At 22.8% G+C, this 26,005-nt stretch overlaps 6 protein-coding genes across 6 annotated transcripts; 3 read left to right on the plus strand and 3 right to left on the minus strand.

Moving 5' to 3' along the window:
• Positions 1-1,447: 1,447 nt before the first annotated feature.
• Positions 1,448-2,557, plus strand: PBANKA_1403400 (DNA-directed RNA polymerase II subunit RPB11, putative; the record flags this gene model as incomplete). The annotated part of the gene is made up of 4 exons (XM_034567350.1): positions 1,448-1,518; positions 1,944-2,030; positions 2,153-2,324; positions 2,507-2,557. 4 exons carry the CDS (start codon positions 1,448-1,450, stop codon positions 2,555-2,557), a joined length of 381 nt encoding a protein of 126 aa, XP_034423856.1.
• Positions 2,558-3,603: 1,046 nt separating this feature from the next.
• On the plus strand, positions 3,604-7,437 carry PBANKA_1403500 (MCL1 domain-containing protein, putative; the record flags this gene model as incomplete). The annotated part of the gene is made up of 1 exon (XM_034567351.1): positions 3,604-7,437. The coding sequence occupies one exon, from the start codon at positions 3,604-3,606 to the stop codon at positions 7,435-7,437; it is 3,834 nt and encodes a 1,277-aa protein (XP_034423857.1).
• Positions 7,438-8,356: 919 nt separating this feature from the next.
• On the minus strand, positions 8,357-9,553 carry PBANKA_1403600 (protein AMR3, putative; the record flags this gene model as incomplete). Its single annotated transcript, XM_034567353.1, has 1 exon — positions 8,357-9,553. The coding sequence occupies one exon, from the start codon at positions 9,551-9,553 to the stop codon at positions 8,357-8,359; it is 1,197 nt and encodes a 398-aa protein (XP_034423858.1).
• A 1,336-nt stretch (positions 9,554-10,889) lies between these two features.
• On the plus strand, positions 10,890-11,882 carry PBANKA_1403700 (AP2 domain transcription factor, putative; the record flags this gene model as incomplete). The annotated part of the gene is made up of 1 exon (XM_034567354.1): positions 10,890-11,882. The coding sequence occupies one exon, from the start codon at positions 10,890-10,892 to the stop codon at positions 11,880-11,882; it is 993 nt and encodes a 330-aa protein (XP_034423859.1).
• Positions 11,883-12,179: 297 nt separating this feature from the next.
• PBANKA_1403800 (translational activator GCN1, putative) lies at positions 12,180-22,446 on the minus strand (the record flags this gene model as incomplete). The annotated part of the gene is made up of 2 exons (XM_034567355.1): positions 12,180-12,344; positions 12,505-22,446. The coding sequence occupies 2 exons, from the start codon at positions 22,444-22,446 to the stop codon at positions 12,180-12,182; spliced, it is 10,107 nt and encodes a 3,368-aa protein (XP_034423860.1).
• A 1,374-nt stretch (positions 22,447-23,820) lies between these two features.
• Positions 23,821-25,665, minus strand: PBANKA_1403900 (AAR2 protein, putative; the record flags this gene model as incomplete). The annotated part of the gene is made up of 2 exons (XM_034567356.1): positions 23,821-24,086; positions 24,255-25,665. 2 exons carry the CDS (start codon positions 25,663-25,665, stop codon positions 23,821-23,823), a joined length of 1,677 nt encoding a protein of 558 aa, XP_034423861.1.
• Between the last annotated feature and the right edge of the window lie 340 nt (positions 25,666-26,005).

The following is a 26,005-nucleotide window of genomic DNA, read 5'->3' on the forward strand; positions in this document are numbered from 1 at the left end:
TATGCATGCTCAAAAAAAATGTTCATATAAGAATAAAGCAAAAAACAATACACCCATGCATACACATATTATTCGGAATAAAATACTGCATATTCCTATATCCACAATTTAAAAAATGCCTATAAAACCATATTAAACATTTATTTCCAATATATAAACATAAATGAGTTAATTTTTTCATGTTAGTATCATTTTGTAAAAGTGCGGAAACTATCACATATCCCTTTATATGTATTTTATATCCTTGCAATTAATTATTCATTCACACCACATACATGAAGAATAAATTTTAAAAAATTGTTATTTTACAAATTGGTATATTACTTTTTTAAAATAATTAAACTCAGTTTTATCCTTTATACAAAGTAGCCAATCATTGTCTTAAGTATAAATGCTTTGTTTTATTCCCTTTTTTCATTAAATATATTTTTATATTGGTTTAAAACTTCCAAAAGCATATAATTAATATAATCATACTATATAATAAAAAAAAATTATTATATACATAAATAACATATTTGTACGTCTTATCATGTATATATTACATTTTATAGCAAAATAATAGTTATTTTATAAGCAATAATTGTATATACCCAGTTTATTACCTTTTCTAATGTATCATATTTAAAGTCGAGGATTTATCTACTATTTTTTTATTTTGATGAAACATAGGAATTAATGGTTTCCTTTATTATTTTGTATCTTTTAAATACCTCATGTGTACCATCTAGAAAAAGGCAATACATATATTAAAAGAATAAATACAATATAATTGATATCTCAACTTTAAAATAGCAGTCCTATGCACATTTGATAATAATGATGGCATAGATATATGCATATTTATCTATATATAACAAAAAAAAACTAAAAAAACAAGCTAAAATCAAGTTATGATATTGCTCATAATTTCCTTGAAATTTCAAAATTCCCCAAATAAAATACCATATATAATATAAAGAAATATTTTTTTAAACGTATTTGATTACTTAATTATTCTGTAGATTTTTGTTATTGTATAAAGAAAAAATATAATGAATAATATTTTCCTTTAATATCCTGCTACTATATCATATTTTATTTTAGTAATAAAATAAATTTAATTTTGCATGAAGCTATATTATAAAAACTGAAAAAAATATAGTTCCAATGTTATTATTTTTATTTTTATTGGATTCTTTCAAAAATAACCACAAATAGATTATTAATATCATTTATGTGATACTAATATATTTTAATGTTTTTTTTCATCTTTTGCATTAAATTTCTATATTATATTATTGTCAACACCATAATTATATTATCATATAAGACTTTATAAGAAAAACTAAGAATTTTTTTCGAAACATAAACACGAAAAAAAAGTAGTAATTAAAAATAATGCGATATTGCTTCAAGTGGTAAAACACCATAATTAAAAATTTTCAAAAACAAATAAAATTTAACAATGTCCGTGCCAACATTATCCAATAAACCAGAAAACGTTGATTTGCTTGTTCTACCACACGGAGAAGAAAAGTAACAATATACATATATATATATATATATATATATATGATACATGTTTTACATGCATCGATATATGAAGTGACACGAGAAAGGATGAGAGAAACGAAATGAACAAATATATGCAAGGCAATTTTATAAAGAAAGCCTTAAACATTTGAAATAATAATATTATTTATCACATACATGCGTATATTGAGCAGAGTTTGTGAGGGTTTGGTTATTTTTAGTATTTAAAAATGGGCGCTCTTACAAATATCCAAATAAATGCACCTGCATATCCATATGTAGACGAATATCTGAATTTCATTGCTATATTTTTTATTTAAAAATTTTTAAGTTTTTCTTTTTAATATTTTGAACAAATGAATATTATATAATAACCAAATTAAAAATATAATATACTTAATAAACTTCTTCTTTTTTTATTTTAATAGAGTTAAATGTCAAATATCAGATAAAGGGGACTGTAACATATTTACAATTAAATTAGAAGATCATACAATAGGAAATTTAATAAAACAGTAAGAAATAATAATGATAACATATATAAACATTGAAGTTCTTTATATAATGCTTAAAAAATAAGATTATTATTGCTGTTATTTTTTTAATCTCCTTTTTCACACACTATATTTATTCATAGATCTCTTTGTCAAGACCCTAAAGTCACATTCGCCGCATATAGACAACCTCACCCTTTACAAAATGTAATTGAAATAACTATAAGACCGAAAGGATATGCTGGTGTAAAATTACTTTCAGATAATGTTCATACCATATTAAATCAAGTGTCCACTTTACGGGAGACGTTCGTAGTAATAACATTAATGAAAAAAAATAAAACTCGAGGAAAATTAAATATTTTATACTGTATTTATATTCTTTTATATAATAAAATGTGTAAAAATTGCAAAGATTCATCATATTTTCGGTTTATCAGGATACAAAATTTTTACGCTAACTTTACATATTTTTTTTTATGTTTTTTTCTTTTCAGAATAAAGTTCAGAAATATAAGGAAAAAAATGCATGTCATGGAAATCGCTAAAATTTTTTATTGTATATCACAAATATTTCTTTTGTAGCATTTAAATAAAATTTTACAATTAGTAACTTACAATTTTTTAAATATCTCTGTATATATAATCATGATTACCCTTTCCCTCAATGCAACTAATACTTTTTTACACAGTTCATTTTCACATTCTTAATTTACGTATTTTAACATAATACGTAAATGTGTAGAAAATAATTATATTTTTTTATTGTATATCATATACATATTATTTTTCACGCTTAAGAGTATATAGCGCATGGAACTTTATATACATATTTTTATTTTTATTTTAAATCATGTAATTCTATTGCAAAAAGATGCATATCGCTATTATTACTACATCTGTATTATTTTTTAAGTATATTTTTTATGATGATACTTGAATAGCCTTAAAAGTTTACTATGTTTATTGTATTTGAGTTATTTATTTTACATGTATTTTTTTTTTTTATCATTGTATTGGTATATATATTTACATAATTAAGCACTATTATCTTTTTTTCTTTTTTCCCCTTTGCAAATTTATTGAAAGGCAAACACGAAAAAATTACATTAAAAATAATAAAAGCTATTTTATTATTTAATTTTATTTAAAATATTTTATTTTTTTGGCAATGGCGAAAAAAATGTTACACATACATATATGATACAAAAACGCTTGAAAGATCAATCAATTTGATTATCAGAAATCAGCAAATTCACTTTTTAAAATGCATATTTAATATTTGCAATTTAGAGCGATATAACTTAAAAAAAACTTATAAGAATATTTAAATTAATCTGAGTAAACATGTATATGTAACTATACGTTTTTTTATAATTACGCAATTTTACGCGCCCGTCCACAATTGGTCATGTCGTATTGCGTATGCTTTTTACATAGTTATCCATTTCTCCATATCCAAAAAAATAATATATAAAAACGCACACATACATACTCGTATATATATCATCACGTGCGCAAAAAAATTTGTGCTTTCGTCTTTGATAAAGGAATAATATTTCATTTTAAAAAAAAATAAAAAATAGGTATCAAAATGGAAGATTTGTTTTTCGCTGATATTAACACTACAAACTTTTTAAGTAGTTACAACAATAAGTTACTATTAATTAGTGGCAATAAAATTAAATTTTACAAATATGTGGAAATAAAAAATGTGGTAAGAGCACAAAATACAGAAATATACAGCATAAAGAACATTGATAAAAATGAGCAAATCGTTTATGTTTCAAATAGTGTAATAGCAAAAAGAAATTATAAAGACATTGGTACAAATGATAAAACTAATGATGACCAAAATATAGAATCCAATTCAAATACAGGACAAAAATGTGAATCTGTTAAAAAAACGAAAACTTGCTATGCATGCATTGCATTTGAGCAAGGAAATGTATGGCTTTGTTCAGAAGATGAACCCAACAAATTATTTATATATGAAAAATTAATATATAGAAAAATATGTGATATAATTAAAATCGAATTATTCCTTTCAAATAATAATATTAATGCTTTAATGCTATATAAAGACAATAATTTAATATTATATAATGAAAAAATGAAAAACACAATTAAAATCCCTATTCAGCAATATGTGTACAATTTTTGCTTAAGTCATAATTATCAAAATCTTGCAATCTTTAATCATGCAGATATATATATTTGCGATCTTTTTAAACATGTACATTCCTTGAACGAACAAAACGAGCTTAGCAATAACGCACCTCCAGAAAATGAAAGTAATGAAAATACTACAAGTGCACAAAGCATCTCTGATCATAAAAGTTATTTTGAAATTAAAGACATTTTTAATCTATCAAAAAATTATAAGAATGCATTAAATTGTGATTGGCATCCAAAAAATCATTGCATAGCCTTGTGTGGGGAAAAAAAAGTTAGATATTTAACAATATATAATTATAATGTTTATGATTTTTCAGGACCAGAAATACACCAATCATTTATTAATACAACCAAATTTATTACAGTCTTGGACAATATTACTTTGTTAGCTTCCTTAAGTTGTAGCGATTATCTTCTTTGTATTTGGGAATTTGAATTGGAACACTGTTTATATAAATTTAAAAGTGATTATTTGATATCTCATTTTGACATGTTTTATTATAATAATTATTTACATGCATCGCTACTAGCACAAAAAAAACATTTAGCAAATTTAAAAATAATGGATAGTGAAATTTTAAAAAAAATCGAATCTAACGATTCAGATAAAGAAAGTGATATTTTTCAAAATGATATCGAGAAGTCCTCAAATTTGGATCAAGACACACAATATCAATCAAATGGCTATAACAAAAATCAGGAAATAAAACACCAATCCAACAACAATGATGAAAATCTTTTTGGTGATAATAAAAAGGACTATAGCGATTCTCATTCAGTGGATTTACGCAGAAAATCAAATAATTATAGCAATATTGAGGATGAGCATAATAATAATAGTAATAAAAAAAAGAGAAAAAAAAAACGCATTTTGGATGATGATAAAAGCCAAGATTCTTCTTTTAACGATCATTTACACAAAAAAATTGCAAAAAATAGAAGAGAAAGCACTTTTGAAAAAAACAAAAGAGAATATAATCCAGTCGAATATTATGAAAATAAAAATATTCATAATAATAAAATTAAAATCAAAAACAATGCTCAAAAAAATGAAGAAAGTGCTTATAACAGTGATAACTCAGATAAATCTAGTACACACAATAAACATCTAGACAATCATAGCAATATTAGCAACACAAATGAAGAAGCTATATACAATTCGAAGAAATATAATTTACAAGATTTTATAAATAAAAACAAAGGCGTCATACTAAATAATAAGCACGGTGACACTCATATGGAAGATGTGAATTACTTATTCAATAATGAAGAAGAACAAGAAAATCCAACAGCTTTTAATAGTTATGTTAAGTATAAATTTGATCAATTGCGAGAATTAAAAACCCAAGTAGATTTATTGCAAAAGCAAGTGATGAGTCTAACAAAAATTAACCTATATGATTTTATCGTTTTATCTCCTGGATTATGTGAAGAACCTGAAAATATAAATGATCAATGGTGTATGTTTTGGAACGATATTGGACATATAACAAAAAAAAAAGAAGGCAATAAAACTTATATATACATTTTTTTATTTAGAGGTGAAGAAGTAGGGAAAAAAAAAATTACAGATTTGTATAATGTTACATCGGCCTCTTTAAGTGTACATGGATTTGCTTTAGCTTCAAACCCTTATGAAAAATCTCAATTAAAAACAAATAGTATATTAACATTTCATAATTTAAAGGATAATGTTATATGGAATAAGTATTTGCCAAATGACGAGCTAATAAAAGGCGTAGCAAATGGAAATAATTTTGTTGCAATAGTTACATCAAGCAATTTTCTTAGAATATATTCAGTATACGGTTATATTATTAATACAATTTTATTAAAAGGCATACCTGTAGCTATCAGCGCATATGAACATTTACTTTTTATAATTACTTGTCCATATATTTTTGAAAATGTTACTAGCTATAATATAAATAACACTTATAATTGTACACTTTATAAAATACATGAAAATTTTACAAATATTAAATCAAATAAATATAATACATATCATATAACAATATTGTATGAAGATATTTTATCCCTACCATCTTGTCAATATTTAAATTGGATAAATATGTCAAACTTTGGTGTACCATATATAAAAGATACATCGAATTATATTTATGGATTATACCCATTATTTAAAAAAAATAATAATATTGTCTATGATTGGGTTCCCGTATTTGATATGAATAATTTAAATTCCTCTGAACCAGTAAAAAAAAATACTTCACTTGAGAAAAATCAAGAAAATAATGAATTAAAGAAAAACGAAAATTCTAACAATTATGATCTTATTGAAAACGAAGCCGAATCAATCAATAAATGTAGTTATTACCCTTTATATTTTGATAACTATGAACAAATATCAGTTATTAAATTAAATAGAAATGAAACAGAACCCAGATCAAATATAATAGAAAGTTGCTTAGGGTATAATGTAGAAAAAAAATACATTGTTATGAATGAATGCAACTTGATAAAATATGATAAATTTGTAAAATTATTACAAACAAATCCGAATTTATCACTAGATGATGATTCGAAAAATAATGAATCCACTAACCTACCTTGGGAGCAATACGATGAACTTAGATCTCGAATTGATATTTATTGTAAACAATTATTTGCTAATATATATTATGATTATATGAATGATGGAAAAAATAAAACTGCTAATGATACACTAAAATCCTTTAATAAATTATATGACAAATGGGTTATGCGTATGTTTGCTTTGCTTAAAAACCATACAAAAAATCAAAAACTAGCTGTCAAAACATCAAGGTTATTTAAAAATATTAAAAACATGATGCTTTCTATAAGTTTAGTAGATGATGAGTACAGCGCATTACATAGCGAAATTACAAATGAATATTTAAAAAGACAAATTGATGATGAAAATTATAAAAAATATGAAGAAAATTTAAATTATGAAGATGATTATAAAGATGAAGATCAAAAACGAAAGGAAATATACGAAAAATATTGCAATAATCACAATATTTCAGAAAATGAAACAAAATATAATAATGGTATAAAGCCAACTACTCAAATATATAGTACCCATAGTATTAAAAATAATAATATAGAAAATAAGGATAAAAAAGATAACCGCTTCTTAGATAAATTCTTTACCGGAGTCACCAAAAATATAAGTGTTGATAATCTTTTCACACAAGAAAAAAAAAATACACAAATTAAAAAAAAAAACACCTTAGAAAATTTCTTCACTGAATTGAAGGAAAACTGATTATGTAAAAACGAATCAAAACCCTACGCCAAAAAATCGAATAAATAAAAACTACGTAATGTCAATGTCTATATGCATGACCAATATAATAACTTTATTTTTATTTCTCTCTATATAACCATAGCCAATTTTAATAACACAGCAAAGCTAGCAAGTGCTTGAACCAGCTTATTTTTTCAATGTTTTAGTTCGTACTTATATATGTATGCATTTATTTTTAATTGCTTGTGCATAGATCTATAAGATATTATCTTTATGTTTTGTTAACAATTCAAAATGTTAATTATAGAAATCGATACACATATCTACAAGTTTATGTATCATTATTCAGTTTATTATTTACTCGTTTTTCTTATATCTTAACATTTTTAACCATTTGCTTTGAATTACATTTTAAAATGCATTTATGCGCAATACAATAGTAATAATAATATAAAAAAACTTAAATTATTTCAGTATTAGAATTTTTCCATTGTTAATATTTTAACATATTCTCATGTTAATTTGAGGGGATTATCTTCTTATACATATATGGTGTCTAGTATAAATGCATAGAGTTGTTTACAAATAAGGATAAATAATTATAAGTTTAATATAACTAGAAAAAATAAATTCATAAAAAAAAAATTAATATAAAAAAAGAAAATAAGATATATGGAAAAGCATGCACCCAATTTTCAAGTGTTAAATACACAAATGTGTATACATATATATTGTTAATCTTTTCTATAAAGATACTTTTTAAACATAAAGAAAAAAAGATTACTACTAAATATATATAATATGATGCGCTTTGAAATTAACTTTAATAATGCTAATGTTTATTGGACAAATTTGCTATAGAACCTAAACATGATAAAAATATTGTATTTTACTTGATCAAATAAACATACATGAACTTGGTTTACAAGCATGTGCATTATGCAGGAGTCATACCGTCCAGTATATAATTTTCGTTTTTGAGTTTCCTTTTGGCAAGTTTTCTTACTGCGGTTTGCATCAAACGCTCTTGTCTATTTTTACATTTAAAATTAATTATATCAAAAAGTTTTCTTTCTTTATATTTCCTCCTTTTTGATGATAATTTTGATTTCATAAACGGATTTTTAATGTCATATGCTATAGGCCCATTTTTTTTTAAAAGGCAACTTGTAGATGACCCAAACAGTTTAAATGAAGAATCTTCGCTAACTGTATTTTCACATTGAAAATCATTTAAGTTTTCTTTTATCATTTCAAAAATATATTTTTTCGATTTAATTTCATCATTCCTTTGTTTTTCTTCATTATTTGTTTCACTGTCTTTCTTAATAGTATTCATGGATATATCACCTTTAGAAAGTACAATGTTTTCACTTTTTTTAAGCTTGCTGTCATTTTCATTTCCATTAGCATTTCTCTTTATCATTTCTATCTTTTCTTTAATTTTATCATACGATTTAATTCGTTTTCCTGTAACCGGGTCATAATATTTATTTATAAAAGATTGCAAACCATTTATATAAAAAGCGTTGTTTTTGAACCGCTCATGGACTACTTCTAAAATGTGAAAATAAGAAAATACATTTTTAAAATTTAAATTGTTTTCAGTTATAGTAAAATTGACATGTCTGCTATAATTATACTTTGCTTCCTTTTTATTTGATGAATACCAATAATCAAACTGGTTGAACTTTCTTCCTAATTTTCTATTTTTATATATATTTTTTATATTTTCATATTCTTTTAATATATTTTTGTCATATTTAAAATATATTTGATCTGGATCTAATTTACTTAATTTTTCAGTTATAACCATGTATGCACTATTTTTTTTTTTTAATTTCTGATTTATTTCATTTCTTATTCTTCCTTTTCTTATTCGTTTTTCTAGTGAATTCTTATACTTATATTTAAATTTTTTAGTCATATATAACTTTGAAACATTTTTATAATAATTATTATTGATTACATTCAAAAATGTAAATACGTTTTTATTCATTTTATTATATTCATTTGTCTTATTATTACTCACATAACTTATATTGCATAAAACAAAAGGAAAATTTTCATAATATTTTGGAATCTCTATAAAAATTATTAATATTAGTTTAAATATATTTAATGCCCATCTCATTATATCTTATTCATTTCTTCTATTCTTTATAAATTTATGCATTCCTTCTCTATTTGGTTCTTGTTATATTAGTAAAAAATATATTGTTCTTGTAATTCAAAATAACTTACTATTTGTTTTCCCTTATTTTTTTTTAACTTTTTTAACATCCATATGAACTTTAATACATTTTTTTCTATTTAAAATATTATGTTAATTTTTCGTGGGTGTTCATAAAAACAGTATCACTTTATTTTCATTCTCATTTAAAAATCGTTTTATCTATACAAATTATTTCAAAGTTCATCGTACAAATACGAATAGTAGTTCTTTCTTTTTGCTTAAATTAAAACATGCACATATATCTAATGTCACCATACACACAACTACAATTGCTATTTATAATGCGCTAAAAATGTGTTGAAAAACAAACAGATAAAATAATAAGTGAGCAAGTGAACAAACTTAATATTCCATCGTATTATCTATAAAGTATTCATATTTCTATATATATAATACTAGGATATGCTATTATATCTATACATATTAATTATAAATTAGTTGCAAAATAAGTTTATCTATATATATATATATATATATATATATATATCGTTGGTACAGGGTGATTATATTTTATATTGCCAACATGTATATATTATAAGGTTCCAACATATGTATATATGAGTTTATCATCAATCTTTCTTATTTATATGTATCAAAGTGGCTAATATCATGATTTATTTCAACCGTTTACACATTTATACGGATATATCCATATAATAATTTGTACTTCTTTTATTTGGCGATTAATATTTGCAATATATTAGTAAATATATAAATTTGTAAAAAAAAATAATCTTATTATAAATATTTTTGGTCATGCCCTTTACTAAACATTGGCATGCGCCATTTCTTTATTCATAATATATAAATATAAATAAATAAATTAATTAAAAAATTTTATGACACTTCAGTTTTTTAAATAATAAATAAAAGGGACGAATAAAGTGACATTATGTGTAATAAATCTGCTAATAAAAAATTGCAAGCGTATAAATATATGCTGTAAATCGCTTAGTAAGGTCCATAATATATGGCATAAAACTGTTTTTATTATAGATAATACTGAATGGTATACATGTGTAAGTATATTTTTATTTATGTATTATATGCCAATACATTTTATATACGATAAAAATTGGGATATACCTATTAGAAAATACTTTTAATTGAAGAAAATGCATTTTACTCCATTTTTTACAATGTCATGGCTATTGCATAAAATGCTGTATAAATCACGTTATGTAAAAAATTAATAAAGATTCAAAAAAAAAAGGAAATAGTAACATAAAATAAAATGATTTTTAGATATTTTCATTGTATGGTTAATACACATAACTTTCAAGGAAATAAAATATTAAGCAAACAATTTCTACAAAATGATCTAAACGCATATAAAAAAAACATCATCCTAACCAATGTATCAAATTATATGATAAAAGAAGGGGATATAAAACAAAAGGAACAAATAAATAACGATCAATTCAAACATAAATGTTGTTATAATTACGCCTTAAGTAATAATTATTTTATTTACCCTAAGTATAATTCGCTTTTTATTAATGGGATTTTCAATAACATAAATAATAATGTAGGCCCATATTATGGGAATATATTTTATAAGGATAAAATGTTTTTTAGTGGGCGAAGTGGAGGATTAAAAAGAAAAAAAAAAAAAAAAGATGAAAGAGTAATTAATACATGTTCTGCTAAAAGGTTAGAATTTTTTTATCCCAAAAAAAAAAGAAGACAGCGTGTTGGTTTAATACAAAATAGCAGAAAAAATATAGTCTATGATAATGTATTAAAAAGGTTTCTGGTTTACTATTACAAACAAGGCATTCAGGTTTTCCGAAGTTTTAGCTGTAAAAAAAAAAAAAAATTTGAATCTGCTAGGAATAAAGCTATAATACTATCCAAACAATATAATAAAAAATATACAAGGAAAAGAAATCTCGAAAAAGATAACAGTAAAGACCATTTGATAATTAATAATAGTACTAATCTAGTTGTTAGGCATGATTATGATATTCGAAAAAAAGTAAAAATCGTTCCTGATAAAAATAAAAGTGGATATAGAGGAGTTTTTTACGATTCCTCGTACCATGCATATATATGCACTTATAATGAAGCGGGAATTAGAAAGTACCAAATTTTTAAAATAAAAAATAACGATTATCTTGAAGCTTATAACTTAGCAGTCATGTGCAGAAGATACAAGCTTTTTAAAAATTACCAATTTGTTTCCCAAAGGAATAGAGTGCGTAGTGGACGAATACACCTAAAATGACTTTCCTTATTCCTCTACACATAATGCGCACATATATATTCCAATATTTTTTAATTAATTTTATTTTGTTTTGTTTATTTGTTACTTTTATTTTTTAAATTTAAAATTTAAATGCCAAAATGGCTAGTTAATTAGTAATTTTATTGTTACAACTTCATTTCACAATACAAACATTCTCAATGCAGTTACGCATATATCACTCTAAATATACATAAAATGGTGGCAAGCATATATTGCCCATTTTTGAAAAAAATTAAAAATATTTAAAATGTAAATAAACAGAATAACGAAGTATAACTATTCCGAATCAGTTATATTTCCCTTTTTAACCAAAACGGTATTTATATAATCAACTAAATTGCTATATTTTTTATCTTCCAATTTTTCCTTTAAAATAGTCATTTTAGCTTCATACTGATTTTTGTTGCCTATATCAAATAAGCGATAGGCGCATCTCTCTCCCTGTATACGAAAAAAAAAATTAGATAAAATGAATTGGAATATTTTTAAATGGGCTTATGAATTTTATACTGAAAAATAAACAACGATTGGGCTATAATAAAAATATATAATATGCATGTATTCATATAGTATGTACAAATGATATTATGCAATATCTTACCAATAGCTTGAAAGCATGAATTGTAGTACTTATGCACATTAAAATATTTTCAACAACAATCAAAAAATTTGGAATATTTGTCATATATATGTCTGGTTTCTTTTTGAATATATTTTTAATTGCTTTAAAATAATGTCGATGTACTTCAATAGAAATCATAACAAAAGGAGGTAATTTTAACAAATTTAAATTGTTAAAAATAAAAATTAAACAATCATCGTCGCACTTTGATAAGTTATAAAAAATCTGGAAATTAATATTTTGTAAATTGGTATTTCCATCTTTCAACATATTAATATATAATGTTTTGAAATTGTCCAAAAAATTATCTTTTTTCAATATATCATAAAAATTATTTACTTCACTTAAATGCAACATAAAATAATATGTAGTTGCTTCTATATTGTCTTTAGTGGATAATGGTAATATTCCTTCTAAATATTGTTTTTTATTTGGTGCGTGAAATAAACACAATAATACATAAATTTTACATGAATAAAAAGATATTTCATTATTCGCATAATTAAATAGCGGTTTAATACATGTAATAATTTTATTTAAGATGTTTTTAATATTTAAATCACTATTATTTAAAATATTTGATAATACCATTAATATTGTCATAGATTGATGTAAACTAATTTGGACATTAATATTATTTAATAAGTCATTTACTAATAAATCTCCTCGTGTTAATTTTTTTTCTGATATAATATTTAATATATGTATAATTATTTTTTTTAACTTTTCATTATTTAATGATTTTATAATGCAGGTTTGTAATTGTGGTATTAATGGTTTTATATAATTGCTTCCCTTTTTAATTAACACTTCAAAAGTCGAAAAAATATATATTTTTGCTTGCTCTATATATTTATTTGTTAATATACGTATTAATGCCCCCGATGTTTTTAGAATAAATCCACTCGATATCTCTTTATTCGTATATAAAAATAGTTTTCTCAATGTATCAATAGCTTTTATCTTTATATCTAAATTCGGCGATAACAATATTACATTTGTAAATAAATTTATGAACGATGAAAATAATGGCTTGTTTAAATTTAATCCAACTAGTTCATATTTATCATCAGGAATTTCATTAAAATTGCTATCTGTGCTATATTTATTAATAATACTATAAAACGTATCAATATAACTATAAGAGCCATCGATTTTTTTAACTAACTCGATTAAATACATATAAATAACACAAGCTGTTTCTAATACGTTTTTATTTATATCCACAAATGCGTATTTTGACAAAGCGGTAAGATAAGTTTCTATTCTATACTCATTTAGTATATTTATTTTTTTTCGAATATGTTTTTTTTTATTTATAACGTTTTTAATTGTGCTTCCGTGATTTACACTTTCTACTTGTGTTTGATGCTCATTGCTAGTTGAACATATATCCCCTTCATTTATTATATCTAATAAATATTTTAAAATAGATAAAATTATTTCCCGTACCTTTCCATAAAAATTGGCATATTCACATTTATCTTTTAATTCATTTAATTTATCTTCATAAATAACCTTTGAATACTCTTCCAATGCATATATCCCCTCACAAGTTTCTTCACATTTATATTTTTCGATATTGCTATATGAGAAGTCTATTTTACAGTCATATTTTTTCAACTCAGAAAATAAAATTTCGGTTAAGCTATCTATATTTCTTTCATTAATATTTTTCAAAAATAATTTCAAGCAAATTATTATTTCTTCGAAATTTAAACTATTTTCTTGTTTATATTTATATAGTTCATTAAACTTGGGATCCTTTTCAGCATTATTATAAATTTCCGAATTTTCATGTCTATCATTACTACTACTTGAATTTGGATCAAACTTATCTATTTCCTTTTCAAATTCACTCAAGCTTCCACTATTATTTATCTTCCTTCGAATATCACTATCCTTGCTATTATAACTCAATTCCACATTTGAGTATTTCTTAGTATCATATGGATAATTATTTGCATCCTTTAAATTAAAAAATATCAATCCGATAAAAATGTGAATAATCTTAATGAACAAATGAGAATACGAATCTAACTTAGCATATGAAACATATGATAATAATTTCAATTTTCCGAAATTGTATGGAGGGTTTAAAGCACTGGAAACTAGATAGTCAATGACTAAATCTGTGTGAATATTTAAAAAAAATTTTATACTTTTGAAACTTATTAATTCGTCAGAAATAGAAGAGTTGATACTATTCTTATCATCCTTCTTATTAACTATTGTGTTAACTAATTCAGTGATAATATCTTTCAAAACATGCTTATCAATATTTACTAATAATAATGATAACAATTTAATTATATCTGATGCATTTTTATTACATGCTAATTCTTTTATCATGTAAATAATATCATGTATATAATTTACTATTAAGTTATTGAATTTGCCTTTTGAAAATATTTCATAAAATCCAAGAGAAATTCCTTTTTTTATAGATAAATTTTTTGTCGTTTTAAAATCTTTAATCATATTTTCTATTATTGTGTTTAAGGAATTAGAATCGGTTTTGAATACTAAATCACCTAATGCCAATGCACTAATATATTGTTTCGAATTATTTTTTGATGATAAATTTTGAGTTATTTTTTTTAATAATATGGGCCACATTTCCTGTAATATTCTTTTGTTTACAAAATTCTTATATATATTATAAGAAGTTTGTCTAACATTTATATTTTTATCATTTTTCATTATACATATTAATGATAGCATAAAATAAAAACGCTCATGTAATACGTGCAACCTTCCAATATCCTTCTCCTCTTTGTTTATTTCTAAATTTTTCTCAATTAATACATTTAGTAATAATACACTATCTTTTCGTATTCGCCAATATCTATTATATATCTTATTTTCAATAAATTTCAAAATTAATGACGTATTATTTTTTGAATAAGCATTTATTAATACTTTACAAGCTCTTAATGTAATATCTCGTATTTTTTCATTATTATCATTTAAACATAACATCAATTTTTGAAATATCTTTTTTAAAAATTTCTCAGTGTAATATGGCTCACATTCAGGCATATAAATAAAAAAACCAATTAAACCCTCTTTGGAATTTTCACTATTTATTACTTTTTTATCGTATATTAATTTCCAGTTAATTAAATCATCATCGAATTCTAAGCAATAACTATTATCCTCATTCTTTTCTATTAAATAATATCCATTTAAATAATAATCTTTATCCCCTTTGTTTAATAATTCATCATTATTTTCACTCATTTCATCTGTAAATGCTGCATCATCATCATATTCTTCATCATAATCACTACCTTCTTCTTTTTCATATTCTTCGCTAAATTCATCTTCATAACCATCTTCAAGATCGGATTCTTCATAAGAATTATCACTCATATCTTCCTCTTCATTTTCTTCATTTTCATCTTCAGCATCATATTCTTCATCTTCCTCACTTATGCACTCATAACTCTCCTCACTGCTGTTTTCTTCATCTTCAATTTCTTCAGAATAATCCTCATCGTCTTCTGAGTATTCAGATTCCATCTTAAATTTATTTGTGGCATTTTCTTTCTTTTTCTTTCCTTTCAACTCTTTACTTCCTGCATCTTTTTTACTTTTGCTACTTTTTTCATTATTTTCCTTCAAACTTTTTTTCAACTGAATATTCTTTGCTTCTATATATTTCTTAACATCAATCATTCGAACCATTTTTGAAATAAACTTATAAGCTATGCTTTCAGAGCATTTAGATAAAATTGAACATAAGCACAAAGAGGCGCCACTTTTTTCAACTAATGATGAAGTGGTTAATAAAATATTAAATATATATTGTATATAATATAATTTTTTATTGATATCTAAAAACTGGGAAATATTTCCTACTGATTTCGCTGTAAGGTATCGTATTTCTGGTATTGCATCATTTAATAAGACTGCTAACGTTTTAAATATGCTATCAAAATATATAATAAATAGCGATTGATCATTTACCAGGTGTATTAAAAAGTAAAATATTTGTAGCGATTTTTTCTTTATGTCTAACCTTATATTGTTAATACCCTTTTTAATTATTGGAAATAATAAACATAAAGATATATTATTAATTTTATACTCAAAAGATATCGATGCAAACATATCTAAAAAATCACATAAATGATTATCATTTGGTGAATATATACATAATAATAATTGCCTACTAATATTTTTTATTTCCATATTTGTTATATTCTTTTCAAGTTTATTAAATATTTTAATACATATTTCTTTTACTTTTGCGTTTGTATCTGAAACTAATTCACATATTGTATTTATTAAACTTACTAATGTTTCATTATCAAGATTATTTATTATATCAAATTTAGAAATTATTAAATGTAGTATATCTAAATATGCTATTATATCCTTACTTTTTATACTCTGATTTTTTAAATTAAATATAATAAAAGGCATAATCTTTTTCAAACCATATATCCCTATATCATTTAATATCTCTTCTACAACATTTATACCTAACACCCTTATGTTATTTACATTGTCTTTATAGCATTCTAATAACAATTTAAAATTTTTTAAGATATATGGCTCAAATTTATGTTTTAATACTTTAAACAAGCACCCATATGTTAAATAAAAACTTTGTCTTTTAACGATATCTTCTGAGTTAATATTCGAATTAATCTTATCCAATATATTATAACTTTTTAGGATACTCATTCCATGCGCCTTTATAACACTACCTAATAAAAGACAACATCCTTTTCTTACTTTTAATTCTTTGTTACTAAATAATAAGTTAAATATATTTTCTATCAGCAAATTAACATCATATTTTTCTAAATAAATTAAGCTATCTATTGAAACACCCGTTATTGACGATTTTTTAGCATTTTTCGCTTTTTTCTTATTCTCTTTACCACTCACAATGGTTTTATTATCTTTGCCATCCACATTATTATTACTATTTTTTTTGTTATTTTTTCCAGTTTTATCATCAATAGATGCTCCTTCCGATCTATTACTTTCGCCATTTATGTTATATTCAATGTCTTCATTTTCCTCCTCTCCATCGTCATTACTACCCTGCATTAAATTTTCTATAAACTTGGGTATTATATTGCTAATTTCAATTTGCGTAAAATTATCCGTATCCCTATGCACTATTTGTTCTATTAATTTGTTCAGCAATTCTAACGATTCTTTTTTTAAATTCGATCCTAAGCATCCGTAAAACATTACAACGATTAAATCCACAGTGTTTTTATTTTTACTTTTTTTATTATCTCGATATTTGTTCAAAACGTTATATATTTTCTTAAATGATTCTTCGAATAATTCTTTACTGATATTTTTGTTATTTTTCTGTTTGCTCGATCCATTATTATTTCTACTATTGGATAGAATTTCCATATCATCGTCAGAATATAAGAAATCCGATCCACAACTATTTTCTTCATCGCTATAATCATCAATTATGCTCATTTCATCTCTAGTACGCCTAATAAAACCTGATTTATTCCTCTTTCCATTTTGTTGGTATTTCTTCATACATTTTAACAAATATTCATTGTATTTATTAATAACAGAAGTACCACATAAAATTACATAATCTTTTATTTTGCCTATATCCGACTTTTCTTCTAAACATAAACCCAATAAAAAGTTTAAAATAAATTCGACATTATCAATAACATTAATATAATAACATTTCGCTAGCTGATTTATAGTTTTTAAAATACCAATCTTACCATACTCCTTAAAAATTATATATTTAGATGTCAATTGCAAAGTTAAATCTTTGGTGCTTTTTTTATCGATCGAAAATGCTATTGTTTTACATACCATATCTTGAAAATCATAACATTCTTTTTGTAATGAATCTATTAATTTACTTTGATCAGAAACAGGTGCAATATTCAACTTTGATATTATTTCTATGCACATCTGTTGTGTATCTTTATTATAATCATTTTTAAATATATTAATATATAAGTGTATAAATTCATCATTAAACATTTCCACAATAGACTCCTTACTTTTATCATTATATATATCTACCTCAATGTTCGAACAAAAATTATCTATTACAAATTTATGCAACGATTTGATGATAACAAATCGGCGTTGCTCATTATCCGTTATACATAATTGTAAAAATTGCTTTATATTTTTTTGGTTTAATAAATATGAATTAAAATTGTATAAAAATGATTCAAGCTCTGTATCTAAATCTGGATATTTATCAAAACATATTTGTAAGCATTTGATAATATCCCCATCATTTATCTTAGTTTTAGAATGCAATAAAATATCCAGTGTTTTTAATATATTTAATGTAGAATCTTTATCATTAATAATATTAATACTATTAAGAATTATAGGAAATAAAAATAATGTCAATACATAGGATATTTTTTTGTTAATGTTAAAAGAACTAAATATCAATATAGCTGAATCATCACCCTTGTTATATTTACTTATATTATACAAGCATCTAGTAATCTTATTTTTGCATATTAACATTTTAGTACTAATCATATTATTAATAATTACATTTAGATACTTTTGAGAGTATCTAGATGTTAAATCATTTTTTAAAAATACCATTATTTTTTTTATAAAAATATTTATATGGCTTGCATTAAATATGTCACTAATATAACTCATTTCTTTAATACAATTTAATATATATTTATTCCTTTCAATTATTTCATAGACCCTTTTACGTATGGTATTTTGTTTTTTTATTTCTTCAATTTCAAGATCTTCTTTTGTTAGTCCTTTTCCTTTTACACCCTTTTTATTTTTAGGAGAATTTGTATTGGTCTGTTTTTTATTTTTATTTAATTCTTCTTCCATAATTAATTCAGCAGTCTCTTCATCATACATTGAAAATAAATGTTTGTTTCTTTTTATGTTCTTATTTTCAACTTCAATTGTTGCTTGATATACATTTCTATCAGAATATAACGTATTATATTGGCATTTGCATATTTCGATTTCATCTTCATTAATATTCTTTACACTTTTTTCATCTAGTATATCAATTAAGTTACTTGTAAATACTATTAACTTGTTTTTTATATTATCATCGTTTATTGTGATCAACATTCGACCATTTGATCTAGCATCATGATCTGCCCCTACAATGTTCTTTTTCGAAATATGGCATATTGTTTTTTCTTTTTTTTTTATCCCAATTTTATTATCATGGTTTAATGCATAATCATCTACCGTCTTTTCTTTTCTATCTTTTGCAAATCCATTTTCATTGCTTTCAGCATCTTTCAATAATAAAAGCGATTCAATCATGTTGAAGCAAACCTTTTTGTGTATTTTATTATTATAATAATTTGAGCCTTTTAATATAAAAGCTAATACTGTATCTAAATTAACTTTATTTAAAATTTTTCTTGAAATTACATTTTTCATTCTTCTTCGCGTTAAATAACATTTCATACTCTTATAATAAAGTTTTTCATGACAAAAACATAAAAATAATAACATGTAGATATTCTCTTTTTCAATCTGATCCATTTCAACGTTTTCGGCATAAGAAAATAATATGTAAATAAATTTCTTTAAAACATATGTATTATTATTACGATATTTATCTGTATCCCAACACATATATAGGTATATATAAAAATGATAAACAAATAATTCATATATTTCCTTTTTCATTAACAATATATCTAATAAAACTTCAAAATCTTCGACATAATTTTGATATTCGTTATTACCTTCATTAATTATTTTGCCATTTTTTAAACTCAATGTATAGCCTTGGAAACTTTTTTCTGTTTTTCTGTATATATCGCTTTTTTTGTCATATTTATTTTTTTCTAAATAATTAAGAAACCCCAAAATAATTCCAAAAATTAACACATGCAAGTTATCTAATTTTTTATTTTTATCTTCAAGTTGTTTGCTTCCTATTTGTGATATAGGCACACTCTTTTTGCCCTCTATTTGAGAATTATTCTCACTTTTTTTACTTTCAACTCGAGAACCAGCTCCAATTACTTTATATGATGATTGTTTTACTGAATCCTCTATCTTATTTTTCTTATTAATTTCCCTGAACAATACATTTTGAAAATGCATTGAATTTATTTCATCAAAACAAATATATTTTAAAAAATCTTTATTCACCTTGTTCATGTACTCAACGCATAGGCTTTTATCGTCGTTAACCATTTGCTCAAGCAATAGTAAAAGGGAATACAAATAAAAGAAAAACTTATTCGAAGGAATATTCTTAATCTCATTTATATCATATAGGTAAAATATAACATCTTTGTTATATATACTTTTATTCACACCTTCAGTAATATAAGAATTAATATTCTTCACAGATGATAGATGCTTACTTTTAATTAACAAAAGAAGAAATAAATTCGTACCAAATATATATTTCAATATTTGTTTTGTTAAACATAAATTTAATAAATTTTTTATGTAAGTTAAAAACTTTTCATTTGTGTCTATAATATTAACAGAACCAATATAATATAACAATGCTTCATACAAAAATTTTTCATTTGTTTTCCCAAATTTTTCCATAATCTCAAAAACTGAATTAGAAAAAGATGAATATATGTCTTTATCATTTTTCAAAACACATGAAACAGTTCTCAAAAATGATAAAGCTTCTAATTGTACATCTTCATTTAAATCGTTTTTTAAATATTTTATTATCATATTTTTATTTGATAGAATAATGCCTTTTATTTCTTTACTCTTTTCCATAGATAAAAGATATTTTATACTTTTTAAAAAAATTATTTTCTCATTAAATTTTACTAAGTTTAATTTGACACTATTTTCAAACATCTTTTTTAATATTGTATCGTTATCATTGTTTATGTGGAATTTATAAAAAATAATAAAATATAATATATCACAATTATCCAAATTTTTATTTTTTTTCAAATTTATAACTATTTCTAGCAAGTTATTTAAATGGTCTTTATTATATAACTCGCAATAATAATAAAAAGCAGATGCATTTTTTAAGGCTACTTCGTCATATCTATGATAATTATTTAGTATTGTACCAAAAATATTTTCATCACTCCATGCTTGAAATATATATTTAAATGATTTATTTATTTTTAATAGTATTTCTTTATTTGAATTTAAAAGATTAATAAATCCTTGCGATAATATTTTTATATATCTTTTATTATCGTTTATATAATTATAACTATTATTATATCTATTTAAAAATTGTCCAAAGGCTTCTACAACAATGTAATAAATACCTTTTCCATTCGTACTACAATTACACAACTGTAAAAAATTATTAAATCGTTTATCTGCGCCTTCTAATAATTCTTCATCACCACCTAATTTGTATACCCCTTTGGAGTCATTCTCTATATCATCATTTTTACCTATATTAACAAATATACGTATCAATTGTTTTATTATATTTTTTTTTATCAAACGATACTTTGTATTTAACTCTTCTAATTTATCATTACTATAAAATAAATTATCTAAAAACTCGAAACAACTTATAAATAAATTATTAAATGATGTTAATTCTTTTATGTCTTTTAATAAATTCTCATATTCTGAACAAAAGAAAAATATTTTCTTACAGACTAATGCTTTATTAAAATTGTCAATAAAGTGTATTTTACTATTTATCCTTTTCAATACATATATATACAAATTATTTTTCAAATTTTCATTATCTAATTCATTTATGACTTTTGATAGTAAATGTAAACATATAGATAAATTGTTTTTTATATAATTTATGTCTTTAGTAAAAAATAGCAAATTAACAAGCTCAACTATTTCTTCTTCATTGTTGTTGGATAATATACTCTTAATCTCATCTTTGTAATATTCAAATTTGTCTCTTTTTATTTTATCCTTAAAATATATAAAATTAAATATTTCCTCTATGTCAGTACGTTCTTTTTCCATTTTACAAAATGGTGTATCAAAAAGCTATAATTAATGTAATATTTAAAACATTAATGAAATAACTTATATAACTTTTTGAAATATTTTTTTTGATGTTTAATGCAAATGACAAATAATAAATCAGAATAGAGAAGTATAATTGAATGATAAGCACAAATATTATAAATAAAAGAAAAGGTACTATATATATAGCATATTATGCTCACAAGTTCATTCTTCTATATCTATAACACAATTGTGATTTTATATATGCATATACAGCTTTTTGTTCATTTATGTTAATTAAAAATGTAGGAGTTGTATATTTTTATGCATATATTTATACTAGCTAATACCAAGCCCTACAATTTGATAAGCCTCATTTGATGGTCCTCACAAATGTATGTAAAAATACAAGCATATATACATATATATGTAAAATATTGTTTATTTAAAAAATTTCACACGTTTGTGTATAATTAAAGTAATATTTTATGTATTAATTATAACGGTTTTGTATTATTTCTTAGCGTTTTTCTTTGTTATATTTTTATCTATAAAATCTAAAAAAATTAAATGTAAAAAAGCATGAAAGTTGTTTTTTATGCTTAATTCATATTTTTTTAAACAAAATATTTTCAGCATTATCTTTAATATATTTTTTTTAACATCATTGCTCAACTAAAATATTTTTATTGTAATAATATTTTATGCAGAATATAATTTGAGTAATATTCTTTAATAAACATATTAAGTGCATGTATTTTGTACTAGTAGATATCTCAATTTTTGTTCAAAAATATAAAATATTTGCTCTCAATAAAAAATTTATATTATTTTCTGAAAAATTATATTATACATATATAAATGAATACATGCGCATATATAAATAACATGCATATCCCAAACTTTAGAAAAGTAGGGGAAACAATGTGTATAAAAGTTTATGGCGATTTTTCTACATTATCACATAACATTTATTCATGGATATTTTTTTTATAAAAAAAATGAATAAAAAAATTGAAAAGAAAAAGTGACGGAATATATAAGGATACAAAAACAAAATAAAAATTATCAAATAATTATCTCTATATATTATATATTTTATAATAATTTATATATTTAAATAATCATTTTATTAATACTTATATAAAACCTGGCCTTCAATGAGAACCTCTCATTTGTTCTATAAATGTTCCAAAGAGTTTGTATATTCAAAATGAAAAAGGAAAAAAAATATATAACGGCATATGCAGCAAATCCTAACAATATAGTTAAAAATGGCAAATGCCAATTGTTGGCATCTCTACGTTTTGGATCATAAAGAAATTTATATATGTTTTAAAAGTTTTATTATGATTTTATATTTTTTGTAGGATCATAGAATTATCACTTTTAGTCATCATTAACATACGTTGGCTGATATTCCTCATATACAAAAGATAGATCTGGGATATGCAGACCTAACTTGTTATAAATAATTATATCTATTGAATCAACAGCACTTTTTATATTTTCATGAGTATCTTCTATATTGCTAATTATGTCAAAAATATTATAAACTCCAAAAAGAATGAAACTATTTTCTTTATTATCAAAAAAATCGTCACTCAAATAGCTTAAATGAATACTTACAACCTTTAATAACTTTTCAAAGAAATCTATAAATAAAGAAAAAATACGGACCAATATGTACTTTTTTTAACATGTAAAATATATATCTACACTTATTCACTCACTATAGCCAACCATATATATATATTCCTTTCTTAATTCATATGCACAATTTTATAATCATGCAGTGGAAAAAAAATAGAGACACAATTTACCTGCATGCTTAGTCACCAAAATTTGAGAATTCGAAAAAAGTTCAAATAAATTTCTCCACTGTATAAAAGATTGATAATTAAACCCTATATGAAATAGTATAAAAGAAAATTGAAATTCCCCCAAAATGTAAAAAAGTTTATTTGAATATTTATAGAACGCTTCTTTTTTTTCATCGTTATAATATATGTATGTATATTCTTGTTTAATTATTTCTTCCAGTATCCAATATCTTTCTAAATTTATCAAAGTTAAATTTGAGGGAATATACTTGTTGTATTTATTATCAATATTAATACATTCGAAATAAGCTGTATTCTTCGTGTAATTATCTATTTCATTATTTTTATATCCATTGCTTTCTTCTGAAACACCATCTTCCTTTTTATTGTTTTTATCATTATATGCCTCGTCATTTTCTTCTTTTTCTTCATATTTCTTAGACTCCTTTTTACTTGCTATATTTGTAGGATATTTTGGAATTACAGAATAAAACATGTATGGCTGATTATAAAAATTTATTTCACCTTTATTTCCACTATCCTTATCTTTTTTGCCCTCTTCTAAAAAAGAAGAAGAAAACGTTTTATTAACAGGTTCGATTTTATTGATTACTTCATCATTAATATAGCTAGTTACACTTTTCCATATTTTTGTATATGTGTATGGATAAATCATAATAGAGTCTTTATTATATTTGATTAAATTATCATCCATAAAATCAATTTTATGAAGATCAAAAAAATATTTATAAATACTATTTTCTTCTTTTAAATATTGAAAATTCTTATCTTTTAAGTTATATTTTAAGACTAATAATTTATTTTCTGCATCAAAGTAAACAAATCTACTATTTCTCATTTCTTCACAATTATTTTTTTTCATTTCATTCATTTTAAATTCTTTAGTTATATCATTTCTAGTACCAACTAATACATCATCACTCCAATAAAGAAAATGACTTCCTTTTGTTATAAATTTAATAATTTTATATTGTGTATCAATTGAAAAATTAGAATAATCTAATCCTACATTCAATTTTATACTTTCTTTAAATGAACCATGTTCTTTACTACTATTGTTTATTTTTCCAAAATTATTCTTTTTGAATGTACTTAATATCATTTCTTCAAATTTTTCATCAGTTAAATTTTTACTATTTATTCCAGAATTTGCTTCATTAATTATTCTATTATTCAACTCTTCACTCATTAGTTCATTTTCTTTTTCACAATTTATATTATCCAACAAACTTATTACATTACTTTCAGCATTTTTATCTGCACTCTTATAGACATCTTTTTCATTTTTCGCCTCATAATCAATTACCAAAACAAGAGAGCATTTGTCGTTATACAAAAAATAATTGTCTCCATCATTCGGGTTTCCATTTGAAACGCCTGTTCCAATCATTCTGTTATTTTATTTTATTTTATTTGCTAATGACAAAAATACTAAAAATCGAATATATTTTATTATCACTTTGCTTTAAAAAATTTAATAAAACATTTATTTTTTTCCCATAATTTTTACCGTTGCACTATTTTTTACAAAATTGCTTACTCTTCATTTATTTTCGTAACACATTTTTTTACTTCCTAAAATTATTTAAATATATTTACTAAGCTGTGCATTTAAAATGTAATATATAAAAAAAATGCATAAAAAAATATAATAAATAAATAATAAAACGAACAGAAGCATCCCAAAATATATATGCATATCAAATATAATCTCTATTTTTTATTCCTTA

This window comes from Plasmodium berghei, assembly GCF_900002375.2.
Source record: "Plasmodium berghei ANKA genome assembly, chromosome: 14".
NCBI classification, from domain to species: domain Eukaryota; phylum Apicomplexa; class Aconoidasida; order Haemosporida; family Plasmodiidae; genus Plasmodium; species Plasmodium berghei.